General features: G+C 56.0%; 2 protein-coding genes and 1 long non-coding RNA gene across 17 annotated transcripts in view; 2 read left to right on the plus strand and 1 right to left on the minus strand.

The window, feature by feature from the left end:
- LOC126957414 (probable palmitoyltransferase ZDHHC11B) overlaps positions 1 to 22851 on the plus strand; it is a 167020-nt gene that overhangs the window by 107766 nt on the left and 36403 nt on the right. The window lies entirely within an intron of this gene.
- The window catches only part of LOC126957434 (uncharacterized), a 126117-nt gene that overhangs the window by 84127 nt on the left and 19139 nt on the right, over positions 1 to 22851 (minus strand). The window lies entirely within an intron of this gene.
- Positions 9802 to 20625, plus strand: LOC126957427 (tubulin polymerization-promoting protein-like). Its single transcript, XM_050795277.1, has 4 exons — positions 9802 to 11929; positions 13737 to 14051; positions 18719 to 18841; positions 18936 to 20625. Exons 1-3 carry the CDS (start codon positions 11769 to 11771, stop codon positions 18777 to 18779), a joined length of 537 nt encoding a protein of 178 aa, XP_050651234.1. The 5' UTR covers positions 9802 to 11768; the 3' UTR covers positions 18780 to 18841; positions 18936 to 20625.

Raw genomic sequence — 22851 nt, forward strand, 5'->3', positions numbered from 1 at the left:
CTTTAATAATAGCCATTCTGATTGGTCTAAGATGGTATCGCATTGTGATTTTAATTTGCCTTTCTCTGATAATTAGTGATGAGCATTTTTTCATGTTTTTTGACCACTTTTGTGTCTTCTTTGGAAAAATGTCTGTTCATATCCTTTGCCCACTTTTTAATGGGCTTATTTGGTTTGACTTCCTTGTAGATTCTGGATATTAGCCCTTTGTCAGATGCATAGTTTGCAACTATTTTCCCATTCTGCAGGTTGTATATTTACCCTGTTGATAGTTTCTTTTGCTGTGCAGAAGTTTAAGTTCCATTTGTCTATTTTTGTTTTTGTTGCAGTTGCTTTGAGGACTTGGTCATAAATTATTTGCCTAGGTCAATGTTCAGAAGAATTTTTCCTAAGTTTTCTTCTAGGATTTTTGTAGATTTTGGTCTTACGTTTAGATCTTCAATCCATCTTGAGTTAACATTCGTATATGGTGAGAGGTGTTGGTCCAGTTTCATTCTTCTGCATATGCCAATCCAGTCTTCCCAGCACCATTTATTGAAACGGGTGTCATTTCCTTAGTGTATATTTTTATGGACTTCGTGTCTTCATTTCTGAGTCCTCTATTCTGTTCCATTAATCTATATGTCTGTGTTGGTACTACTGCCATGCTGTTTTGGTTACCATACCCTTGTAGTATAATTTGAAGTCAGGTGATGTGATGCCTCCAACTTTGTTCTTTTAGCTTTGGATTGCTTTGGCGAGTTGGGCTGTTTTGGGGTTCCATGTAAATTTTAGGATTTTTTTTCTAATTTGATAGAGATTGTGTTGGGTCTGTTGATTCCTTTGAACAGTATGATGATTTTTAACAATATTGATTCTTTCAATCCATGAGCATGGGATCCTTTTCCATTTGTTTGTGTCATGTATTACTTATTTCATCAGCGTGTTGTAGTTCTCCTTATAACGATCTTTCACTTCTTTGGTTAAATATATATCTAGGTAATTTTTTGTAGCTATAATAAATGAGATTACCTTCCTGATTTGGTTCTTGGCCAGATTGTTATTGGTGTATAAGAATGCTATTGATTTCTGTACATTAATTTTGTATCCTTAAATGTTACTGAATTTATTTATCAAATCTAAGAGTTTTTTGGTGGAGTCTTAATATGGTTTGGCAGTGTCCCCACCCAAATCTCATCTTGAATTGTAGCTGCCATAATTCCCATGTGTTGTGGGAGGGATCTGGTAGGAGATAATTGAATCATGGGGGCAGCTTTCACCATACTGCTCTCATGGTAGTGAATAAGTCTCACGAGATCTGATGGTTTTATAAGGGGAAGCCCCTTTCACTTGGCCTTCATTCTCTCTCTTGCCTGCTGCCAGGTAAGATCTGCCTTTTGCCTTCCACCATGATTGTGAGGCCTCCCCAGCCATGTGGAACTGTGAGTCCATTAAACCTCTTTTTGTTTATAAATTACCCAGTCTCGGGCATGCCTTTACCAGCAGTGGGAAAATGGACTAATACAAGTCTTTAGAGTTTTCTATACAGAATATCATTTCACCAACAGAAAGGGATAGTTTGGGCTCCTTGTTCTCCAATTTGCATTCCCTGCATTCCCTTTATTTCTTTGTCTTGCCTGATTGCTCTGGCCAGGACTTTCAGTACTATGTTGCATAAGAGTGCTGAAAGTGGGCATCTGGGTCTTATACCAATTCTTAGAGGGAATACTTTCAACTTTTCACTGTTAAGTATGATGTTGGCTGTGGATTTGTCATGTAAGGCTTTTATTATGTTGATGCATGTTCCTTCTAGTTTGTTGAGAATTTTTACCATGAAGGGAGGCTGAATTCGATCAAAAGCATCTATTTAGATGATCATTTGGTTTTTATCCTTAATTCTGTTCATGTGCCACGTCTCATTTATTGATTTGCATCCCTGGGATAAATCCCACCTGATCAGGATGCATTATCGTTTTGATGTGCTGTCGGGTTCTATTTTCTGGTATTCTGTTGAGGATTTTTACGTCTATATTCACAGGGATATTGATCTGGAGTTTTCTTTTTTTGTTGTGTCTGTGTCTGGTTTTGGTCCCAGGGTGATACTGGCCTCATAGAAAAGAGAGATATCCTCCCTCTTCAATTTCTTGGAATAGTTTCAGAAGGATTGGTTTTAGTTCTTCATATGTTTGGTAGAATCTGGCTGTGAATCCATCTAGTCCTGGGCTGAGTGCAGGGCATTAACACAACAAGTGAAGCCACTTCCGGCAGCGGAGAAAACAACTGCAGGGACAGAAGCGAACCAGGCTCCCTGTGGTCTGCTTGGAGCCATCTCGGCTTCACAGAGCTCACTGCCCACTGCCTCTGACAGCCACACCCAGGGCCTCCGCCCCTGCCCCGGCCAGCTGGGGTGTGTCCTCTCCACTGCAGACACAAGCGCCCCCCTTCTCTGCGGCCCTCAGCTCTGCGACGCCATCCTCTCTCTGGTCCTCCGTGTCTCTGCCAGGCATGGGCTCCCGTCCACATCTTTTCTGCCCAGCACACTGTCCTGTTGCCGTGTCCCCGCATCCTTCTTCCCTAGCATCGGCTGTGGAACTGAGGTAGCAATGCCTGGCATATTAAGAATGTGCTCCAAGCAGCTCTGCCTAGGGCTGAACACCCCCCATGTGGCTTCCCCTCCTCATCAGCATCTGACCAGTGGCAACAGTGAGGCCACAAGGCTCAAATGCCCTTCTCTGGGTCACAGGTGTGTGATAGCGGAGCCAGAGTCGCTCCCTGGCAGCAAGACCCAGAACCTGCACTTTCATTCCATGTTCCACAGCAATTCCAACCCCAAAATTGAACTTGACTTCTTTAAACAATATAACCAGATGCAATCATAGCCCAAACACACAAGGCACGTGCACACACACAGGTGCAAACACATAACACATGCACACACAGAAAGACACGGGCACAGGCACACACAGGCACATGCACACACACACACGCAAACAGACACGGGCATGTGCACACAAGCACACACAGGCACACTGGCAGGTGGACATACAGGTGCAAACACACATTCATACACAGGCACATGCAGACGCACACTCGTGCAAACACACAGAGACACACAAATAGACACACACACAGCGGAACATACACAGCTGAGCACATACCAACATACATACACCAGCATGCATACTCACACCTACAGGTGCACATTCACACACAGGAATACACAAACACACGGATGCATGTGCACACACACACGTGCACACCCACATCCCCGCAGACATTTTACCTAAGCTGCCAATGACCTGTGGGAACGACTTCAACACCCCCATCAGCCTTCCCAGGCCCCACACCCAGGCAGGCACGTCGTTCCTTCAGTGACAGGCGTCACACTGACCACCCCCTCAGGCCCCATGCACCCAGGCTGTAGCTTGTCCCCAGCCCAGGACCCACAAAGGAGCTGCTTAGGGTTCTCAAGGGGCCGTGACTGCTCACCTGTTATGGGACACACCCCCACGGGGCCCAAAGAAGCTGCTCAGCCCACAGGCCATCAAAGGACATTCAGCTGCCAGGGGTGGGTGGACGCCTGACAGGTCCAGCTGCAGGCCTGGTGGGAGCGGCTCCACCTCAGCTGCTGGGACCTGGCATCGCCACATTTGGCATCAGAGGCCTTTTCAGGTATGCTGCTCTCTGTCCCCAGGAGTCCATTCCACCCCCTACTCCCTGTGCTTCCATCTTCAGCATGGGGCCTCCCAACGGACCTGGGCTCCTGTCCTGGTCTCCCACTGCAGACCCGGATGGCCCAGCGTCTTCCGCCATCGCTTCCGCCCAGGGCTTCCAGTGCTACCCACCACGCTGTGTCTGCCCTGCCCAACCTCCACTGTCAGCCTGAACCTCTGCCCACAAAACCCAACGCCAAACCCAGGCAGGGTGGGCGAGGGTGCTGGGCAGCAGGGGCTTGTCCCTGAGAGCCGGCCTCCTCCTATGTGACAGCTGCCTGGTCTGGTGCTCCCAACTGCGGACACAGAACCTGTGCAGAAAACCGTGGAAACAGCCGCAGGCAGGCGCCTCGGTGAACGCTGCTGGTCACTGGCGCGGCGCCACAGGTGGAGCTGGGAAAAGCTTTGGTGTTGCGGGGGTAGTGCCCCCCACCCAAAAAATTCACATCGACCCAGAACCTCAGAGTAAGACCTTTAAAATAGGGTCTTTGTAGATGTAATTCCATTAAAGATTTTGAGATTATCCCAGCTTATCCTGGTGGCCCTTAAATCCAGTGACAGGTGTCCTGATAAGCAAAGGAGGAGACAGACACAAACTCTGGGAAGGAGGCCCCGTGAGGACAGGGGCAGAGGTGGAGCCATGCGGCCACCGCCCAGGACCGCCTGGAGCCACAGAAGCTGGAAGAGGTGGGAACCTCCTGAGCGCACAGGCCTTGATGTCGGACTTCTGGCCTCCTAAGCCTTAGGAGGGAACCCCTGTTGTTCAACCCATTTGTAGTGATTTTCTCAGGAGCCCAGGAAACATAACGGGACACTGTGCGTGGATCACATCATTGGCTGTGCGTCAGTTTTCAGTAATTGCCCTCCGCTGAGCGGATACCCGGTGGCCGGCGGGGCCTGCGCGGAACCGGCCTTGTAAGGCAGACGCCTCGGGGCGCACCGCGCGTTTCCCTTGCCGGGTGGGGCGGCAGGGACAGGGATGCCAAGGAGCGCAGGGGTGGGGGCAGGCGCGGGACTCTGGGGGCCAGGGGCGGGCCGGGGCGGGGCTGGCGCGCGGCAGCGGCGGGAGCGCTCCGCTGAGCGCCGGGTCGGGCGCTGCGGAGTCACGGAGGCGCCGCCGGTGCAATCGCTGCGTCTCCAAAGTAAGCGGACGCGGGGCTCGGTCCTGCGGGCGCGGATCGGGGGCCACCCGGGGGCGCAGACTGGGCCCGTCAGCCCCAGCAGCCACCTGAGCCGCAGCCCCTGCCCCCCGCGCTCACCCGAGCCCCCTTCCCGGGCCGTCCCGCGTGTCCCGGCGCCCCCAGATTAGGATGCCCGGAGTTCAGCGCAGCGCGCTGGATGCCCGGAGGCGGCAGGGAGGTTTCGCAAAGGCCACGGGCGGGGGTCACCGTCCGCCGCGCCAGGGACAGGTCTGTCACCGTCTCCGGGCCCTGCGCCTGGCGCTTTGGCCTTTCTTCGCTGCCGGGGACGCCCCTGCAGCCTTTCCCTCCAGGCCCTCCCCAGCCCGGGACTCGAACCGTTTCCCTATTCCCAGGCCTAGGGGGCCGCCGCCAATGTGAGGCGTGGGAAATTAGGGCGTGGAGGGCTGGAATGAAGCCACAGCCCACAGCGGGTTTTGAGAGATCCCGGGCCATAGAAACGGCCCAGAATGAGCCGTCTCGGGGTCCTGACACCACCGCGTCCCGGCAGGTGGGGGTGTCAGACCGTCCCCCGCAGCGCCTCGGGCTTCCCCGGGCCTTGGCTACCGCCCGCGGGCCTGTGGCGATGGAGAGGCGCTGCCGGGACACCTTCCCGCACCCCTGGGAGCAGCGCCCGAGGATCTGAGGAGCCCTTTATTCTGCGGTTTCGGTTACGTAAACGGAGCCGAGGGAGGTGAGAAGCGCGTCCCTCCCCGGCCGTGGCGGGGCTGGTGTTTTGATGGGGGTTTGGGGGCTGCTGTTTTGATGGGGGTTTGGGGGCTGCTGTTTTGATGGGGCTTTGGGGGCTGCTGTTTTGATGGGCTTTGGGGGCTGCTGTTTTGATGGGGTTGGGGGCTGCTGTTTTGATGCGGTTTTGGGGGCTGCTGTTTTGATGGGGTTTGGGGGCTGCTGTTTTGATGGGGCTTGGGGGGCTGCTGTTTTGATGGGGTTTGGGGGCCGCTGTTTTGATGGGGTTGGGGGCCGCTGTTTTGATGGGGTTTGGGGGCTGCTGTTTTGATGGGGTTTGGGGGCTGCTGTTTTGATGGGGTTTGGGGGCTGCTGTTTTGATGGGGTTTGGGGGCTGCTGTTTGATGGGGTTTGGGGGCTGCTGTTTTGATGGGGGTTTGGGGGCTGCTGTTTTGATGGGGTTTGGGTGTTTTGATGGTGGTTGGGGGGCTGCTGTTTGGATGGGGTTGGGGGGCTGCTGTTTGGATGGGGTTAGGGGGCTGCTGTTTGGGTGGGGGTTTGCGTTCCCTCTCAGTGTCACCGCTGATCCACCTGGCATGTTTATTGGCTCTTCTGCGTGCGAGGCCCCTGGGAGACCCATAGAGGACTGGGCCCCTCAGCCCACCCCGGCCACCCCTGCCCGCCCGACTTCTCTGGGGGAGAGGTCTCCCTCCGCGCCCAGCCAGCCCCTGCCCCTGGCCGGTGACCCAGCTCCCTGTGGCCTGGGACTAGGAGATGGGGCTGGACGGAGACCTGGAAGGGGCAGGAAGTGGAGGGGAGTGAGGCAGCTGCAGCCTGATGCCGGCGCCTTGAACTGGGCTCTCGCGCCTGTCAGCAGCTGGGTGCCAGCGCCTCCCCACCACGTGATCCTCGAGGGCCTGTGGGGGAGGGGCGGGCTCCAGGAGCGGCTGCAGAAGGCGAGCTCCAGGAGGGTGTGTGCGTTTCCCGGGAGGGGTCTGCAGCTTTCATGGTTTCTAATGGGATCCCTGATTCCGAAAGGCGCCGGCATGAACTCGCTCTGCATCTTCACAAAGCATGAAGTCACAGGGACTGGACCACGTGTGCGTGGAGGAAGCTCCTCGGTCACTGGCTGCATTTTCATCTTACAGCTGGGGTTGGTCCATCTTCCCGAATTCCCTGAAGTTTCAATACATGTTTTAACGATTATACAAGGTTATAAATGCTCATTGTGGAAATGTGCATAGAAATGCTCATAGAAATGGTCTAAAAGGGGCTTCCTTTTGACCCCTCTACCCTAATTTGCAAGCCTCACACTGGCAGTGGCTGCCCTAGGCCTGGGAATCGGTCAACAGGGTTCCTGCCTCGGGCTGGGCAGGGTCTGGAGGGAGGGGCTGCAGGGGGCCTCCGTGGGCACAAAGGCCAAAGCGCCACACGCAGGGCTTGGGAGAACTTCCTAAAGAAAATTAGGATCACCCATCGCAGATGGAGACTGGGGAGCTCTCTGGAGAGCAGGCAGTCTGTTCCCTCTCAGGCCTGTGGGAGCCACTCCCTGCAGAGGACGCTGAGAATTAAAAGCTTCCTTGGGAGACGCTGTGCCAGCAGAGAGCCAAGTCTGTTTATAGCTGGTGGTGAGACAGGAGGACTGTATGAGAGGGATGCCATCTGGGGCTCTCGGGGGCCCCAGGCCAGTGCTGGTCAGCGCCCTCTAGTACCTGGCCCAGCCTGGTGCCCTCAGGCAGAAGTGCCTTCGGGAAAACACTCTGGGTGAGGAGAGTCAGTCATTGCCTCCGCCTGGGCTGGGGGAGCCAGAAGGCTGCGCCCAGGAGGGTTGCGGCCGGGTGTCAAGTCCATCTGAGCCCACAAATCCTCAGCCAGGAGCCAGGATCAGGCAGCAGAATCTACACACGCCTAATTCCTACTGCTGGAACCAAAGGTGTTTCCTGGGAAGGAAGGGGTGGAGCTGCGTGGGTCAGGCCCAGCCACATCTGGGGCTCAGACCTGGTCCCCGGCATCCACGAGCCAAACCCCAAGATGCCCTGCATGGATCCTTCTTCTAGGGAGACCACCTTCTTCTTGGTGTGTGTGTGTTAGGAGGTGGCACAGGGCCATAACCCACCGCATGCCCCTGATATGATCTTCCACCCAGGGCAGCCCCCACCCAGGGCAGCCTCCACCCAGATGATCCCCCACCCAGGGCATACCCCACCCAGATGATCCCCCACCCGGATGATCCCCCACCTGGGGCAGCTCCCACCCCGGTGATCCTGCACACAGTAGAACACCCACCCAGGGCAGCTTCCACTCACTGCATCTCCCACCCATGGCACCCCCCACTCTGATGATCTCCCACACAGGGCTTCCCTCCTAGGGCATCAGCAACAGATATCCCCCTAAGGTGACATCCTCCTCCCAATACCTCTACCTCCCAGAGCTACCCCCTCCCAGAGCCACCCCCTAGGCCATTCCTTCCCCAAGGCTCCACCACCCAGGACAATCCCCACAAGGATTCCCCACCCACAGAATCCCCCCCACCTAGGGTATCCTCCCCACATGGCATCTTCACCCAGGGCACCCCCCCACCCAGGGCACTCCCCCACCCAGGGCACCACCCCTCCCAGGGCACCACCCCTCCCAGGGCACCCCCCCACACCCAGCACATCCCCCTCACCCAGGGCATCTCCCCACCCAGGGCATCTTCCCCACATGGCATCTCCACCCAGGGAATCCCCCCCAACCCAGGGCATCTTCCCCACATGGCATCTCCACCCAGGGAATCCCCCCCAACCCAGGGCTTCTTCCCCACATGGAATCTCCACCCAGGGTATCCCCTTCCCCAGGTAATCCCCCTCCCCAGCGTATGCCCACCAGGGGATTTCCCCCTCCCCAGTGCATCCCGCCCCCTAGTGCATCCCCCACCCGCAGGGTTCTTCCACCCAGTGCTTCTCCCTCCCTAGGGCTTCCCCTGCCTAGGGCTTCCCCATCCTGGGCATTTCACCTCCAGGCCGTCTCCCCGCCAGGGCCTCCAGGGCACATCAACTCAGCAGCACCTCCTCAGTGGGGCAGCCCCTCCCCAGCGCTGCAGGGCTCTGCCTGGGAATGGCTTTGATTGGCCCTGCTGGATCCAGGGGAGGGGCGGGTTCTGTGGTCTACAGCCCCCTGGAATCACACCTGGGGAAGGGCAGCACCCCGCAGGAAAGTGGCACGCGGTTCTCAGAAAAAGAATTAAGAAAAACATCAGGTGTCCCTAAATCTTATTTCCTGATACGCAAATTAAGACTGTTCTGGGTTCCATGTTGCTCCTTTAACTTCAGCACTACTTAATTGTGAATTGTAATTTAATGTCTGAATGTCCAAATGCGTGACTTTCTTTGGGGAAGAAATATAAAAAATCTTTCAAAAGAGTGGAAGCAGGCAAAGCTTTCTGTCTTTTCATCATACCAGCTGCCTTCTGCAGCCTCATCCGTTCAGAAAGCTGGGCTTCTCCCTTCCATCGTGGAAGGGTGAGCGCCTCCTCTGAGGACCCCAGTTGTGCTGACGTCGTTGAAAAGTGAGGTTCTGGAAGGGAAGGGAGGTTCTTAACCTTTCTTTAAGCCCAGCGGTTAAGGCCACCTGGAGCCCTTTCCCCGTTCAGTGCGGCTCAGGGAAGGGATTGGTGCGTGCGTTCCTCCGGGCCGGCTCTGTGTCCCACGTCTGACTTCTTGGCATGATCAAAGGTGCCCACCCATGTGGGCTCCTCGTGATCCCCCAGTGTGCATGGCGTCACAGACCACATTTCCCAGATTCCATAACCTGTAACCCCAACCTGCTCATTTGTTCACAAACGTCCAATGTGACCTCTGCCCAGGGAATGCCACCAACAGCCACACCTGCCAGGCGACTTCACACACCCGCTGCCTCCCTCTGGCCATCAGTCATCAGTCAGTGGGGACAGGAGCAGCGAGCACCCGTATGGGTGAGGAGAGAAGCCATTTCTCTTACTGTCTCCTGTCTCTGAAGAGGAGGAGGAAGTAAAATTTGAAAAACAATAGAAATGAAGTCAGTGGCAAGACCAGCAGGTGCCACTGATGACCAGGCCTGAGGTTAAAAGATTAACCCCCCACTCTAACCACATGTGCTCTCAATCTGTCACGACCCTTTCACATGGAACCCCTTAGAGTTGTAAGCCCTTAAACAAGCCAGGAACTCTGTCTTCAGGGAGCTCAGCTCTTAAGACGTGAGTCTGCCGACACTCCTGGCTGAATAAAACCTCTTCCTTCTTTAATCGGATGTCTGAGGAGTTTTGTCTATGGCTCGTCCTGCTACATGGGGTCTGGATGTGGATTCAAACCCAGGCCCTGGCCCAAGTGCCCTCACGTCTGACACAGGCGAGCTCCCAGCACCCTCTGCGTTGTCAGGAAGTGTGTGACACACCTTCCTGGCCCACAGTGGTGTGCCAAGTGTGCTTAGCTCACCATGCCGATGGCTGCCACTCGCCGTTCACCCGCTCACACTGGATCCCCGCCCAGAAACAGACCAGGTCAGTCCCACCCACTCAGCAGTGCTGCTGGTACCTCAGGGCCAGGGAGCCATGTCCAGGCTCCAGCCAGCCCCAGGGACCTGACCCAGCCCCTCCCCCTGAGCCCAGGGCACCACTGCACAGCCACCTGCATCTCCCACCCATGGCGTCTCACAGGTGACCTGGCCACCGTGGCTGCTTCTGGGGCGTCCGACCTCTCCTGTGCACACAGCCCCCGCTTCTCCTAAGGCTGCCCAAATGCCGGTTTCCTCTGCTCCTCGGCGGGGTGGCACCTCTGCCTTCTCAGTGCCAGAGGAGCCTGGGCCATGGGCGGAGCCACTGGGGTGAAGCTCATCTCAGCCTCACCTCCCACCAGGCTTGTTCCTGCCACCTTTGCCAGTGCCCACGTGTTCCCAGGCCGCCTGCTGTGAGGGCCCCAGCTGGCACCTGGCACAGTCCACCTGCAGTTCTAGTGCCAGTCGTTGTGAGCTGCCTCTCTTCGTGTTCCGGGAGCGGGATGGGGTCTTACTCACTGTCTGTTTTCTCATTGAATAACCAATTCCTGAGCACTGTGCTCTGGCTTTGCCTGTGTTTTAACGTTTAACCAGAAGCCGCGCAGTGGGCACTCTGCCGTGCCGGCTCACCGTGGTCAACAGTGTGCGCGAGTGTCCGTCCACACTGCATCGAGGAGCCCCAGGCGCTCGCGCTCATGCTGCCCACACTCTCGCGGGGATGCCCGCTGTCCCTCAGACCACCATGCTGGCAGCAGGCGCCTGTCCACGCGGTTTCCCTTTCTTGGCAACTAGGGATGAAGCTGTCGTGGGTATTCCTGGGATGTTCTTTGGGGCACGTGGGCAGGAGTCTCTTGGGTCAATCTGGAAGTGGAGCCGTTGGATCCGGGATCATGTGTGTCTTTACATTCATCAGATGATCTCAAGCAGTTCCCAGAGGGGTCGAAGCCATTCACCCACACAGTTTCCTGTTGGCCCGTGTCCTTGGTGGCACTTAATGCCACTACAATGGGGATTAGGTTCCAGTGTGGATTTTGGAGGGGACGAATTCAGCCTGTAGCACCTTCTCCTCTTCTCTGTGTGTCTTCTCTTCTGCCTCTTCTAGGTAGAGACACTCACCATTGGATTTAGGGCTCAGCTATGGATAATCCAGGATGATCTCATTTCCAGATCCTTTCTCCAAACAAGGTCGGGTTCACAGGTTCTGGGGATTAGATGGGGCCACCGTTGGCCCAGAGCTGGCCTGGTCCCAGCTGCCTGCAGGTGCCCTGGGGCTGGAGCCCCGAGGGCAACCCACGGGCAGTGACTGGGCTGGGGTGGGGCACGGTCCTCGTGCGTCTGGCGCTCAGTGAAGCTGCGCTGGATGAGGGACCAGCCCCTGGTTCTGCCGTGTCCTGTAACCTGCTCTGCCCCCTGTGAGAGCCCCGGCTGTTTTCTCCTGTAACCCACTGTGCCTCCCGTGAGAGCCCCAGCTGTGTTCTCTAACCTGCTGTGCCCCCCGTGAGAGCCCTGGCTGTCCCCATGGGATATGCCTTTAATGGAGGCCTGTCTCACCGTATCTGCAGCTGCCGAGTCTCGGACGTGGTTGATGGGATGAGCCAGCCAGGATCTATTTTATTCCGTTTTGGGATGCTCCGTTGGCGGAATGTCCTGTGTGGTGCTTTAGAGAAATGGTGTTGGCGTGGGTGGTGGGCACTGGCTGGGGATGTGGTTTAACTCTCACTTGGGCCTCGGACAGCCGTCTCAGACCAGAATGAGTCTCCGCTGCAGTGTCCTTTGCAGAGTCCGGGAGCCCCATTGCACCTCCGTCCCACGGTGGCCATTCGGTGGCAAAGTTGGTGCCCACGGTCCCGATGACTCACGGAGGTGTGTGAATAAGGGTCTTCGTTCAGGCGCGTCCCCACAGGAGATAAGACCACAGAACGCGGCCCTGAGTTTGAAGCATCCCAGAGGGTTCTTTTCCTCTGACCCGCACGCCCACCACTGTTCTGGGTGCTCACAGAACCCACCATTGCTTCTGGGAATTTCCCAACCGCTCCTCCTGCCCAGCGTCCCCTGCTGCACAGGCCCAGTGGAAACACAGGCCAGGCCTGTGAGCAGCTCCTGTTTCAGACAAAGAAACGGTGTCAGCGATAAAACGGGAGACTGTTCCTGGCTGGACACCTGACCCAGCCCTTCTACCCCCAGGATCCTGACCCCACGCGGCCCCGCCCCCGCCGGGATCCTGCCCCACTTGGTCCTGCCCCGACTGGGTCCTGCCCCTGCGTCCTCCGCTGGGTTGGCATCTGCATTTTCGGTGCCTTCCAGGAAAGGGGTGAATGGGAGGGGCCTGAGGCCCTTAAGGTCCTCAGTGTAGGCAGCACCCCTGGATTTTTTTCCAGCTGTTTTGGGGGAATCTGTGGGATCTCAAGGTCAGCAGGGGCCACACTCAGGACCCCCAGGATGACAGAGCCACACTTTGGCCATGACTGGTGCTGAGAACTCCAGATCTGAGAGGGCTCCTTGAGTCCCAGGGTTGGGACATGCACCTGTGTCCTCGGCACCGACCCTCCCACCGGCTCTTGTGTCTGTGGGCCGAGGCCACGTTCAGCTCTCAGTGCAGTGCTGACGGCCACCTGGCGTCCCGGCCCCTTGGGGAAGCGGCTGTCATACGGAGGCCAGCACCTCACTCTGAGTCCTTCAGGACCTGACTGGGTCTCACCATGCGTGGTGGGGAGGCGGCCTCGGCAGCCCCGCCCTGTTGGCTAGCCCTGCGTCTCCAAACCCTCCCTGAGCGGCACCCCTCAGTCTTCTCAACCCCATGGCCCAGCCGCCTGCTCTGGGGGTGGGCGCCTTGCAAAGTCCAGAGGGCGTCCCTGCGCCCCGACTCCGGTGCCCCCACCACTGCCTCAACCCTGCACACTCGCAGTCCCCTCCCCTGGCTGGGGCACCGTGGGCTCGGCAGGCCCAGGGCACCTGGGCAGAGCATCCTCAGGTGCCCCCAGGGCCACCACGCACACCCCCCCCAATCCAAAGCTCCATCTATGGTCAGAGGCTCTGCACTGGGGTGGGAGCGGCTGTCCCAGGACCACTGTGGACCCTCCCAGAGGAAGGCGTCCCGTCACGGACCCTGGGGAAGGTATGGTCCTGAGGTGTCCCCCAGAGCTGCAGAGCGGGCGTCCACAGGAGGGGCAGTGGAAAAGTGTGGCGGTGGGGAGGACCCGGGATGGGCTGTGATGCTGCCAGTCACACCCTGAGCCTGCTCGGCCTGGAGCCCCTGGCACCCAGCTCAGCTCCCACCCTAAAGCTGCTGGCTTTATCTAGCTTAGGGAGTTCTTGGCCCAATGACGGCAAGTGGGCAAGGCCTCGCTTGGCTCCACTCTGCCTGGCAGCTGGACACGCGTGCCTCCAGGGCAGCTGGCTCTGAGGGTCTGAGGGGCCTCACGCCCAGCCCCGGGAGGGCCTGCCCATCTCAGCCCTTGCCACGTCGCCCCGGGAAGGCCTGCCCATCTCAGCCCTCGCCACGTCGCCCCGGGAAGGCCTGCCCATCTCAGCCCTCGCCACGTCGCCCCAGGAGGGCCTGCCCATCTCAGCCACATCCTGGTGCTCGTTGGTATGGTGGGTCTCCTGGGCTGCGCCCAGGTCAGCTGGGACATGGCCCGGGTGACACCTTTCCCCCCTCCTTCCTCCACAGCAACATGGCTGACAAGGCGAAGCCCGCCAAAGCTGCCAACAGGACGCCCCCCAAGTCCCCAGGGGACCCCTTGAAGGACCAGGCGGCCAAGAGGCTGTCGCTGGAGTCGGAGGGTGCCGGTGAGGGTGCAGCAGCGGCCCCCGAGCTCAGTGCCCTGGAGGAGGCCTTCCGGCGCTTTGCGGTGCACCGGGACACCAGGGCCACTGGGAGGGAGATGCACGGCAAGAACTGGTCGAAGCTGTGCAAGGACTGCCAGGTGATCAACGGCAGGAACGTGACGGTCACCGACATGGACATCGTCTTCAGCAAGATCAAGTGAGTGCGCTGGGCTCACGGGCCGAGGGACCTGGCTCATGGGGTCTGTAGGCTGGTGTTGGATCCGACAGATGGTCCATGATAGGCCACCGACCCTGTTCCCGTGGCTCCTGCCACAGGTGGTCTGTGTGGTGGTAGAGCCCACTCAGCTGACTGCACTCTCCTTTCTGGCAGGAGACGTTCTAGACCCAGTGTCTCCAATGGAAACAGCACAGGCTGTCTGCAGTCTCAGGTTTCCTACTAGCCCTGATAAGAGAAGTAGAGCAATGCAGGTGACATTAATCCTGGCAGGTTTTATTTCACCTCTCAACATGTAGTCTGTAGAAAACATTAACTTGAACTTTATGTTTTTTTTTCATATTAAGTCTTCAAAGTGCACATAGGATGGGATGTAAAGAATGCTGAAGTGGGGGCATTTCAGAGGCGTCTGCTTCTGTTTGCCTGCACCTGGTGGGAAGTTGCAGTGGTCTGCGTGGCTTGCGTGTTGGGATGTTGTGGTCTGCGTGGCTTGCGTGTTGGGAGGTTGTGGTCTGCATAACTTACGTGTTGGGGGGTTGTGGTCTGCGTGGCTTGTGTATTGGGAGGTTGTGGTCTACGTGGCTTGTGTATTGGGAGGTTGTGGTCTGCTTGGCTCACGTGTTGGGAGGTTGTGGTTTGCATAGCCCACGTGTTGGGAAGTTGCTGTGGTCTGTGTGGCTTATGTGTTGGGAATTTGTGGTCTGCATGGCTCATGTGTTGGGAAGTTGTTTGTGTGGCTTGTGTTTTGGGAGGTTGTGGTCTGCATGGGTCGTGTGTTGGAAAATTGCTGTGGTCTGTGTGGCTTATGTGTTTGGAGGTTGTGGTTTGTGTGGCTCATGTGTTAGAAAGTTGTGGTCTGTGTGACTTGTGTGTTGGGAAGTTGTGGTTTGCGTGGCTCACGTGTTAGAAAGTTGCTGTAGTCTGCATGATTCACGTGTTGGGAGGTTGTCTGTGTGGCTTATATGTTGGGAAGTTGTAGTCTGCGTGGCTCGTGTGTTGGGAGGTTGTTTGTGTGGCTTGTGTGTTGGGAGGTTGTCTGCGTGGCTCGTGTGTTGGGAAGCTGCTGTGGTCTGTGTGGTTTATGTGTTGGGAGGTTGTGGTCTGTGTGGCTTATGTGTTGGGAGGTTGTGGTCTGCATGGCTTGCGTCTGTGTGGCTTATGTGTTGGGAAGTTGTGGTTTGCATGATTCACGTGTTGGGAGGTCATGTCTGTGTGGCTCACATGTTGGGAGGTTGTCTGCGTGGCTTGTGTGTTGGGAAGTTGTGGTCTGTCTGGCTCGTGTTGGGAAGTTGTGGTTTGCGTGGATTGTGTGTGGCTTTCAGTTGGCATCAGCCGGTGGGGCAGTCCTGGAGACTGAGCCCTCACCTGGAAGGCTGCCTGTGCAGCGCCTCCCAGCTGTTCTGACCTCCAGCGGCATTTGTGGAGCCTGGATCCATGGGTCCCACTGGTTCCCATGGTGACATTCCACCTGTCTCCACTGGCTCTGTTCAGGCACTTATGGCCATGATTTATTATAGGGGATGGGCGCCAACAGCAGCAGAGGGACAAGAGCGTGGGTGACGTCCAAGGGAATCCAGCGTGAGGCCCAGATCTGCTCCCAGCAGAGGCACATGGGACGTGCTTAATTCCCAGGAGTGAGCTGTGAGAACACGTGTGAAATGCCCACTAGGGAAGCTCATCAGAGGCTTGGTGCCCAGGGTCACTGGGGTCTGGTCACAGGGCACCCCCTTGCCAGGCAGGTACCAAAATCCAGACCCCAGAGGGAAGGTGAGCTTTAGCATAAACCGCTCTGTGCCTGTCGTTGGAGCTGTGAACAATCCCTAGCACAGTGGGGGGACCCCAGACGCCAGCCGTGAGTGGCCTCGCCTTCCAGGGGACGCTGGCCCCAGGCTGCTGTGACAGCACTTTTCTGCACAGCGGCTGTTTTTCTCAGCGCTTCTGAGATTTTGACCTTATTACTACTTTTCAGCAGCTCGGTGCTGAAGTGCTGTGGTGTGTTAGTCTGTCCTCACACTGTTGTAAAGAACCACCTGAGACTGGTCATTGGTGAAGAAAAGAGGTTTAAGTTCCTCAGGCTGGCTGGGAGGCCTGGCTGGGAGGCATCAGGAAACTTACAGTCATGGTGGAAGATGAAGGAGAAGCATGCGTGTCTTCACATGGCAGAGCAGGAGAGAGTGCAAAAGGGGAAGTGCAACCAGATCTCATGAGAAGTCACTCACTATCGTGAGAACGGAAAACAGCAAGGGGGAAATCCATTGCCATGATCCTTCCACCAGGACCCTCCCCTAACATTGGGAATTACAGTTCAACGTGAGATGTGGGCGGGAGTACAGAGCCAAACTAGATCATTCTGCCCCTGACTCTTCTCGAATCTCTTGTGCTTCTGACATTGCAAAACACAGTCATGCCCTCCCAACAGTGCCCCAAAGTCTTAACTCATTCCAGCATTAACTCAGAAGTCCAGAGTCTAAAGTCTTATCTGACACAAGGCAAGTTCCTTCTGCCTGTGAGCCTGTAAAATCAAAACCAAGTTAGTTAATTCCAGGATACAAATCGGGTACAGGCATTGGGTAAATAGACCCATTCCAAGAGGGAGAAATCAGCCAAAACAAAGGGGCTGCAGGCTGCAAATCTGAAACCCAGCAGGGCAGTCATTATATCTTGAGGCCCCCAAATAATCTTCTTTGATTCCTTGTGTCACCTCCAGGCCACACTGATGCAAGGGATGGGCTCCCACGGCCTTGGGCAGCCCCGTCCTTGTGGCTCTGCAGGGTACAGCCCCTGTGGCTGCTTTCCCGGGCTGGTGTTGAGTGCTTGCAGCTTTTCCAGATGACATGGTGCAAGCTGTCAGATGTACCATTCTGGGGTCTGGGGGATGGTCGCCCTTTTTTCACAGCTGCACTGGACAGTGCCCCAGTGGGGACTCTGTGGGGTGAGGGCTCCAACCTCACATTTCCCCCCTGCACTGCCCTAGCAGAGGTTCTCCGTGAAGGCCCCGCCCCTGCAGCAGACTTCTGCCTGGACACCCTGGCTTTTCCATACATCCTCTGAAATCTAGGTGGAGGTTCCCAAACCTCAGCTCTTGCCTTCTGCCTTCCCACAGACCCAACACCACGTGGAAGCTACCAAGGCTTGGGGCTTGCACCCTTTGAAGCATTGGCCCAAGCTGTGCCTTGGTCCCTTTAGCCATGGCTGGGACACAGAGCACCATGGCACCATGTCCCAATGCTTCAGAGAGTATTGGGGCCCTGGGCCTGGCCATGAAACCATTTTTCCCTCGTAGACCATCAGGCTTGCCTGAGCAGGGACTGTGCAGAGGTCTTTGAAATGTCTCTGAGGTATTTTCTCCATTGTCTTGGCTATTAACATTTGACTCCTCTTTACTTACGCAATGTCTGCAGCCTTCTTGAATTCCTCTCCAGAAAATGATTTTTTTCTTTTCTACCACATGGCTGGGCTGCAAATTTTCCAAGCTTTGACACTGTGCTTCAAATGTCAGTTCCAGTTTTAAATGTCAGTTCCAGTTTCAGGTCATTTTTTTGTTGATGCAAGTGAGCATAGGCTTTTAGAAGCAGCCAGGTCACCTCTTGAACGCTTTAGTGCTTAGAAATTTCTTCCACCAGGTGCCCTAAATCATCTCTCTCAAGTTCAAAGTTCCACAGATTTCTAGAGCAAGGCCACAATGCTGTCAGTCTCTGCTAAAGCTTAGCAAGAGTGACCTTTGCCCCCATTCCCATTGAGTTCCTCACCTCCATCTGAGACCACCTCAGCCTGGAACTCACTGTCCATGTCACTATCAGCATTTGAATCACAGCCATTCAGCAAGTCTCTGGGAAGTTCCAAACTTTCCCTCATCTTCCTGTCTTTAAGCTCTCCAAACTGTTCTAGCCTCTGCCCATTACCCAGTTCTACAGAGCATGTCTGTAGTCACCGTTCTTACACTTTGTCTGCTGATTCCCTGATCTCAGCTTTGAGTCTCCCCTGGTTTGGGCTGTGTTTTCCTGCCCCCTTGTGTGTATGGGAATCATTTACTGGATACCAGGTGGAATTTGTAGTTGGCGCCGTCGGGTGATGGGTCTGCTTACACACCTTTGAGACCTGGCGGCCTTTGTTCAGAGTTTGAGAAGTGGCTTAGACTCTGTGGGACCTTCCCCAGACATTGTCAGGGTAAGCCCAGAGCCACCCCGGAGGAGGGTGAAGCTGGTCCCCTGTCCGGCTGCACCTTTCCCAGGACTTGACTGGAGGCCCTGGCTGGTGGGGCTCAGGTGACCACAGACCTGCGTACAGGCTCTTGGCATGTCTGGTGCATGGTCCAGGCGTGGGCTGGGAGCTCGTCCTTTCCACCTGCCAGTTGGACGTTCTGGGTCCCTGATGGCTGTGGCTTGGAACCTGCTCCACAGTGAGCTGGGCGGGTACTAGGGTCTGCAGGCCTCTCGCACCCTCCATCCAGCTGTCTGGCCTTTGTGTGTTGAGGACAGGAGCCCGCGCCAGGCCCATCCTGGGTTGTGGCCATATCCCTCCACAGTGTCTGTGCGTGACATGACTTGGTCTGTGCAGTGCTGGGTCTTGTCTGATGCTTTGCTGGAGCAAAGGACCCTGGGCGTCTGCCTTCCCTTCGCTCACTGCTAAGGGTAATGTCTGTCCTCCAGGCCTGTCCGCCTGTCTGCCGTGAACTCGTCCACTCAGCTTCCAGAGCAATTATTGTCCTGAGCAGAGAGGTCAGATCTGGATGGACAGTGCACAGAGGCTCCCGAGTGCTGGAGAACTGTCAGGTAGGCTTTCCTGCCCCTTCCCCGTGTCATCCTGGGCACCTGCCCCAGCCCAGCTGTTCCTCGTACTTGCGTACCTCGTGTGTGCCCCTGACAGACAGGATGTCCATGGGCAGCAGACCTCTGGCCACTGCAGGTTCCGGGCACCAGAGTGAGACCCAGCAGGATTCAGCCGGCAAGAGGGCCCCTGACTGTGGGCAACTTCCTCACGGTGGGGGTCCTGGAGGGGCTCCTGCTAACAGAAAGGGGTGCATCCCTGTCCACCTTCCCATCCTCATCCCCAAAGGCAGCGTCAGCAGCTGACCTGCATCGGAGGCATTCAGATAGGAGTCAGTGGAGACCCCCAGCTGACAGGAACTGGAAATGCCTTGAGTGCTGAGGGAGGAGGGCTGCAGGGACGGGAGGGAGGAGGGCTGCAGGGACGGGAGGGAGGAGGGCTGCAGGGACGGGAGGGAGGATGCCCTTCAACACACTTGCTGGCCCTTCTCAGGAGAAACCCTTCCTTGGCGTGGGTCATGGTGAAACTGTGCCCTGAGTTAAGCCAGTGACCGAATTCCTGAGCTCACAGGACGGCCAATGAAACAACTTGCTAAAATGCTGAAATTCCCTCCACTTGTGAGACTGAGAAGAAACGCACCGAATTCAGTCAGAGCCACGGTGGCTGACGTCTTTGCTCAGAACCAGCTGCGGAGGTCCCTCCCTGGGCTCCTCCTAGGCTGAGTACTCTGGGGTCGCAGTCTTCCTGGCTCCTCCTAGGCTGAGTACTCTGGGGTCGCAGTCTTCCTGGCTCCTCCTAGGCTGAGTACTCTGGGGTCGCAGTCTTCCTGGACGTTGCCTGTTGGTTGTCGGGTTTTAGGTGGTTTTTTTTTACAGTTGTCTTGCTGCATTTTGTTGCGGACCACAGTGCATTGCAATCCTAGTCAGCTCAGGGGCTTTCAGGTATTTGACTTTGGAGCTGAGTAGCTGGGCAGACTGATAACAGACAAAGCGAGCTCTTTTGCAGGTTAGTAAACTTTGATCTTAGACTAAACTTCTTTGGTTCAGGTGAGGGCAGCTAAGCAGGTAGGAAGGTGGGGAAGGAGAGGCCGACAAGCAGGCATCGGCAATCCAAGCAGGGGCCTAGCACATCCTGTTTTTCTGTAGTTTGCTGACCTAAACCGGTTCAAGGCACCTTGTCTTGGAAATAGACCACTGCATGCATTATTTCACCAATGCCCGAGTCCATTTCACGCTTTCCCTCCTCCTCATGCCCCTTTGTCCCCTCATCCTCCCAACTGCCATGGCTTTATGAGGCGCCCTGGGTTTAAGGAAGGAGACCACTACTACTCCTGCTGCCCTCCTCCCCCCACCTTGCCTAGTTCACAAGACGAGAGGAAAGAGAGAAAGCAAAAAGTTAGAAAGAAACAAAAGTAAGGTAAATAGCCAGACAACCTTGGCACCACCACCCAGCCCTAGGAGCTAAAAAAAGTAATAATAATAACATCAACCCCTGACCTAAACTGCTTGTGTTATCTGTAAATCCCAGACACTGTATGAAAAAAGCGTTGTAAAACTTTTTGTTCTGTTAGCTGATGCATGTAGTCCCCGGCCACGTTCCCCACGCCTGCTCAATTTATCACGACGCTTTCACGTGGACCCCTTAAAGTTGTAAGCCTTTAAAAAGGCTGAGAATTTCTTTCTCGGGGAGCTCGGCTCTTAAGACGCAAGTCTGCCGACGCTCCTGGCCGAATAAAAACCTCTTCCTTCTTTAATCCGGTGTCTGAGGAGCTTTGTCTGCGGCTCGTCCTGCTACAGGTTCCGTGGCTACCGTGTCGACCAGGGCGGCCCACCCACCTCTCACTTTGGTCTGGAGTGAGCGAGAGCGACGCTGCTTTTCTCTTGCTCTTCAGCCTGGACCTGTGATGTGATTGGCGTGAGAGGGAACTGTGGATTCTGGCGGTAAGGAAAGTGGGGGCTTACTTTCCCGTGTTCCCAAAAGGCAGATGCAATCCCTGCACCCTGAAGGAGTCAAGCAGTAAAGGCGACACAGCAAGACCGTCGGGGACTCGGGCAATGAGGATTTGTCTCCTAAGGGGCCTCAGAAAAGGCCGTTTCCGCTGTGTGGAGTACAGGAATGGAAGGTTTCACCAGGGTGGAGTGGCTTCCAGAGGGTCCCCGTGGAAAAAGTGTGGCTGAGCAGGCCCAGAGGGGGATGAGGACACGTTTGGGGGCTGGAGGAGAGCGAGGACATGTCAGGGGGGCCAGACTGTCATAAGGGCAGGGACAGGGTGAGGGCCGACTCAGGGACCACAGTGTCATAAAGGCAGGGACAGGGATGAAGAGGACAGACTTGGGGGACCATGGTGTCATAAAGCTGGGACAGGGGCCAGGACAGACTCGGGGGACCTCGGTGTCATAAAGACAGGGACGGGACCAGGACAGACTCTCGGGGCCTGGTGTCATCAAGACAGGACGGGGACCAGGACAGACTCGGGGGACCACGGAGTCATAAACGTAGGGACAGGGCCGGGACAGACTCTCGGGGCCTGGTGACATATACAAAGATGGGAACAGGAAAGGCTCAGGAGGCCATGGCATCTTAAAGACCTGATAGGGTGGGATGGGCACCTGTGGTCTCTGGGGTGCGTGTCAGGGGCTGGTCCTCGTGCAGAGAAGGATGGAGGCCCAGTCTGAGAAGGGGGCCGTGTCCACATGCACAGATGGGGGCAGACAGGAGGCGCCTGGGGTCCACCACACAGGATTGCGCTGCCGGTCCCGGTGCACGGCAGCCAGTTCCCCGGGCTTCAGTCCAGTTGCCAGTTGTCATAACACGGGGGGCCCATCCATCCTCAGTTGTGCTCACTTCCTGAACCCAACATCACAAGTCTTCAGTGGCATGACTCACAGATGCTCCTTTCGCTTGAATTGTGTGTGGGAGTATGTGTGCATTGTGTAGTGTGTGGGGGAGTGTGAGCATTGTGTGGTGTGTGTGGGAGTGTGTGTGCGTTGTGTGGGAGTGTGTGTGCATTGTGGGGTGTGTGGGGGAGTGTGTGTGCATTGTGTGGTGTGTGTGTGCGCGTTGTGTGGTGTGTGTGAGTGTGTGCGTTGTGTGTGGGGGAATGTGTGTGCATTGTGGGATGTGGTGGGGAGTGTGTGTGCGTTGTGTGGTGTGTGGGAGTGTGTGTGCATTGTGTGGTGTGTGGGGGAGTGTGTGTGCATTGTGTGGTGTGTGTGGGAGTGTGTGTACATTGGTGTGTGTGTGCATTGTGTGGTGTGTGTGAGAGTGTGTGCATTGTGTGGGAATGTGTGTGCATTGTGTGGTGTGCGGGGGAGTGTGTGTGCGTTGTGTGGTGTGTGGGAGTGTGTGTGCATTGTGTGGCGTGTGTGGGAGTGTGTGTGCATTGTGTGGTGTGTGTGTGTGCACGTTGTGTGGTGTGTGTGAGAGTGTGTGCGTTGTGTGTGTGGGAATGTGTGTGCATTGTGGGGTGTGTGGGGGAGTGTGTGTGCGTTGTGTGGTGTATGGGAGTATGTGTGCATTGTGTGGTGTGTGTGGGAGTGTGTGCATTGTGTGGTGTGTGTGTGGGAATATGAGCATTGTGTGGTGTGTGGGAGTATGTGTACATTGTGTGGTGTGTGGGAGTATGTGTACATTGTGTGGTGTGTGTGAGAATGTGAGCATGGTGTGTTGTGTGGTATTTTGTGGGGGGTGTGGTATGTGTGCAGTATGTGGTGTGGTGTGTGGTGTGTGGTTTGGTGTGTGGTGTGCGGTGTGTGGTGTGTATGCAGTGTGCTGTGTGTTGTGTGTATTGTGTGGTCCCTGTGTTGTATGTGGTTCATGTGTAGTGTGTGATGTGTGCATGTGTGGTGTGTGGAGTGTGATGTATTTGTGGCTGGTGTCTGGTACGTGTCATGTGGTGCATGTGCAGTGTGTGATTTGTGTGGTGTTTGTGTTTTGCTTGTGTTACATATGTGTGTGCAGTGTGGCGTGAGGTGTGTGTGTGTGGTTTGTGTGGTGTGTGGCTTGTGGAGTTTGT

Source organism: Macaca thibetana, chromosome 6, assembly GCF_024542745.1.
Source record: "Macaca thibetana thibetana isolate TM-01 chromosome 6, ASM2454274v1, whole genome shotgun sequence".
In the NCBI taxonomy this organism is placed as follows: domain Eukaryota; kingdom Metazoa; phylum Chordata; class Mammalia; order Primates; family Cercopithecidae; genus Macaca; species Macaca thibetana.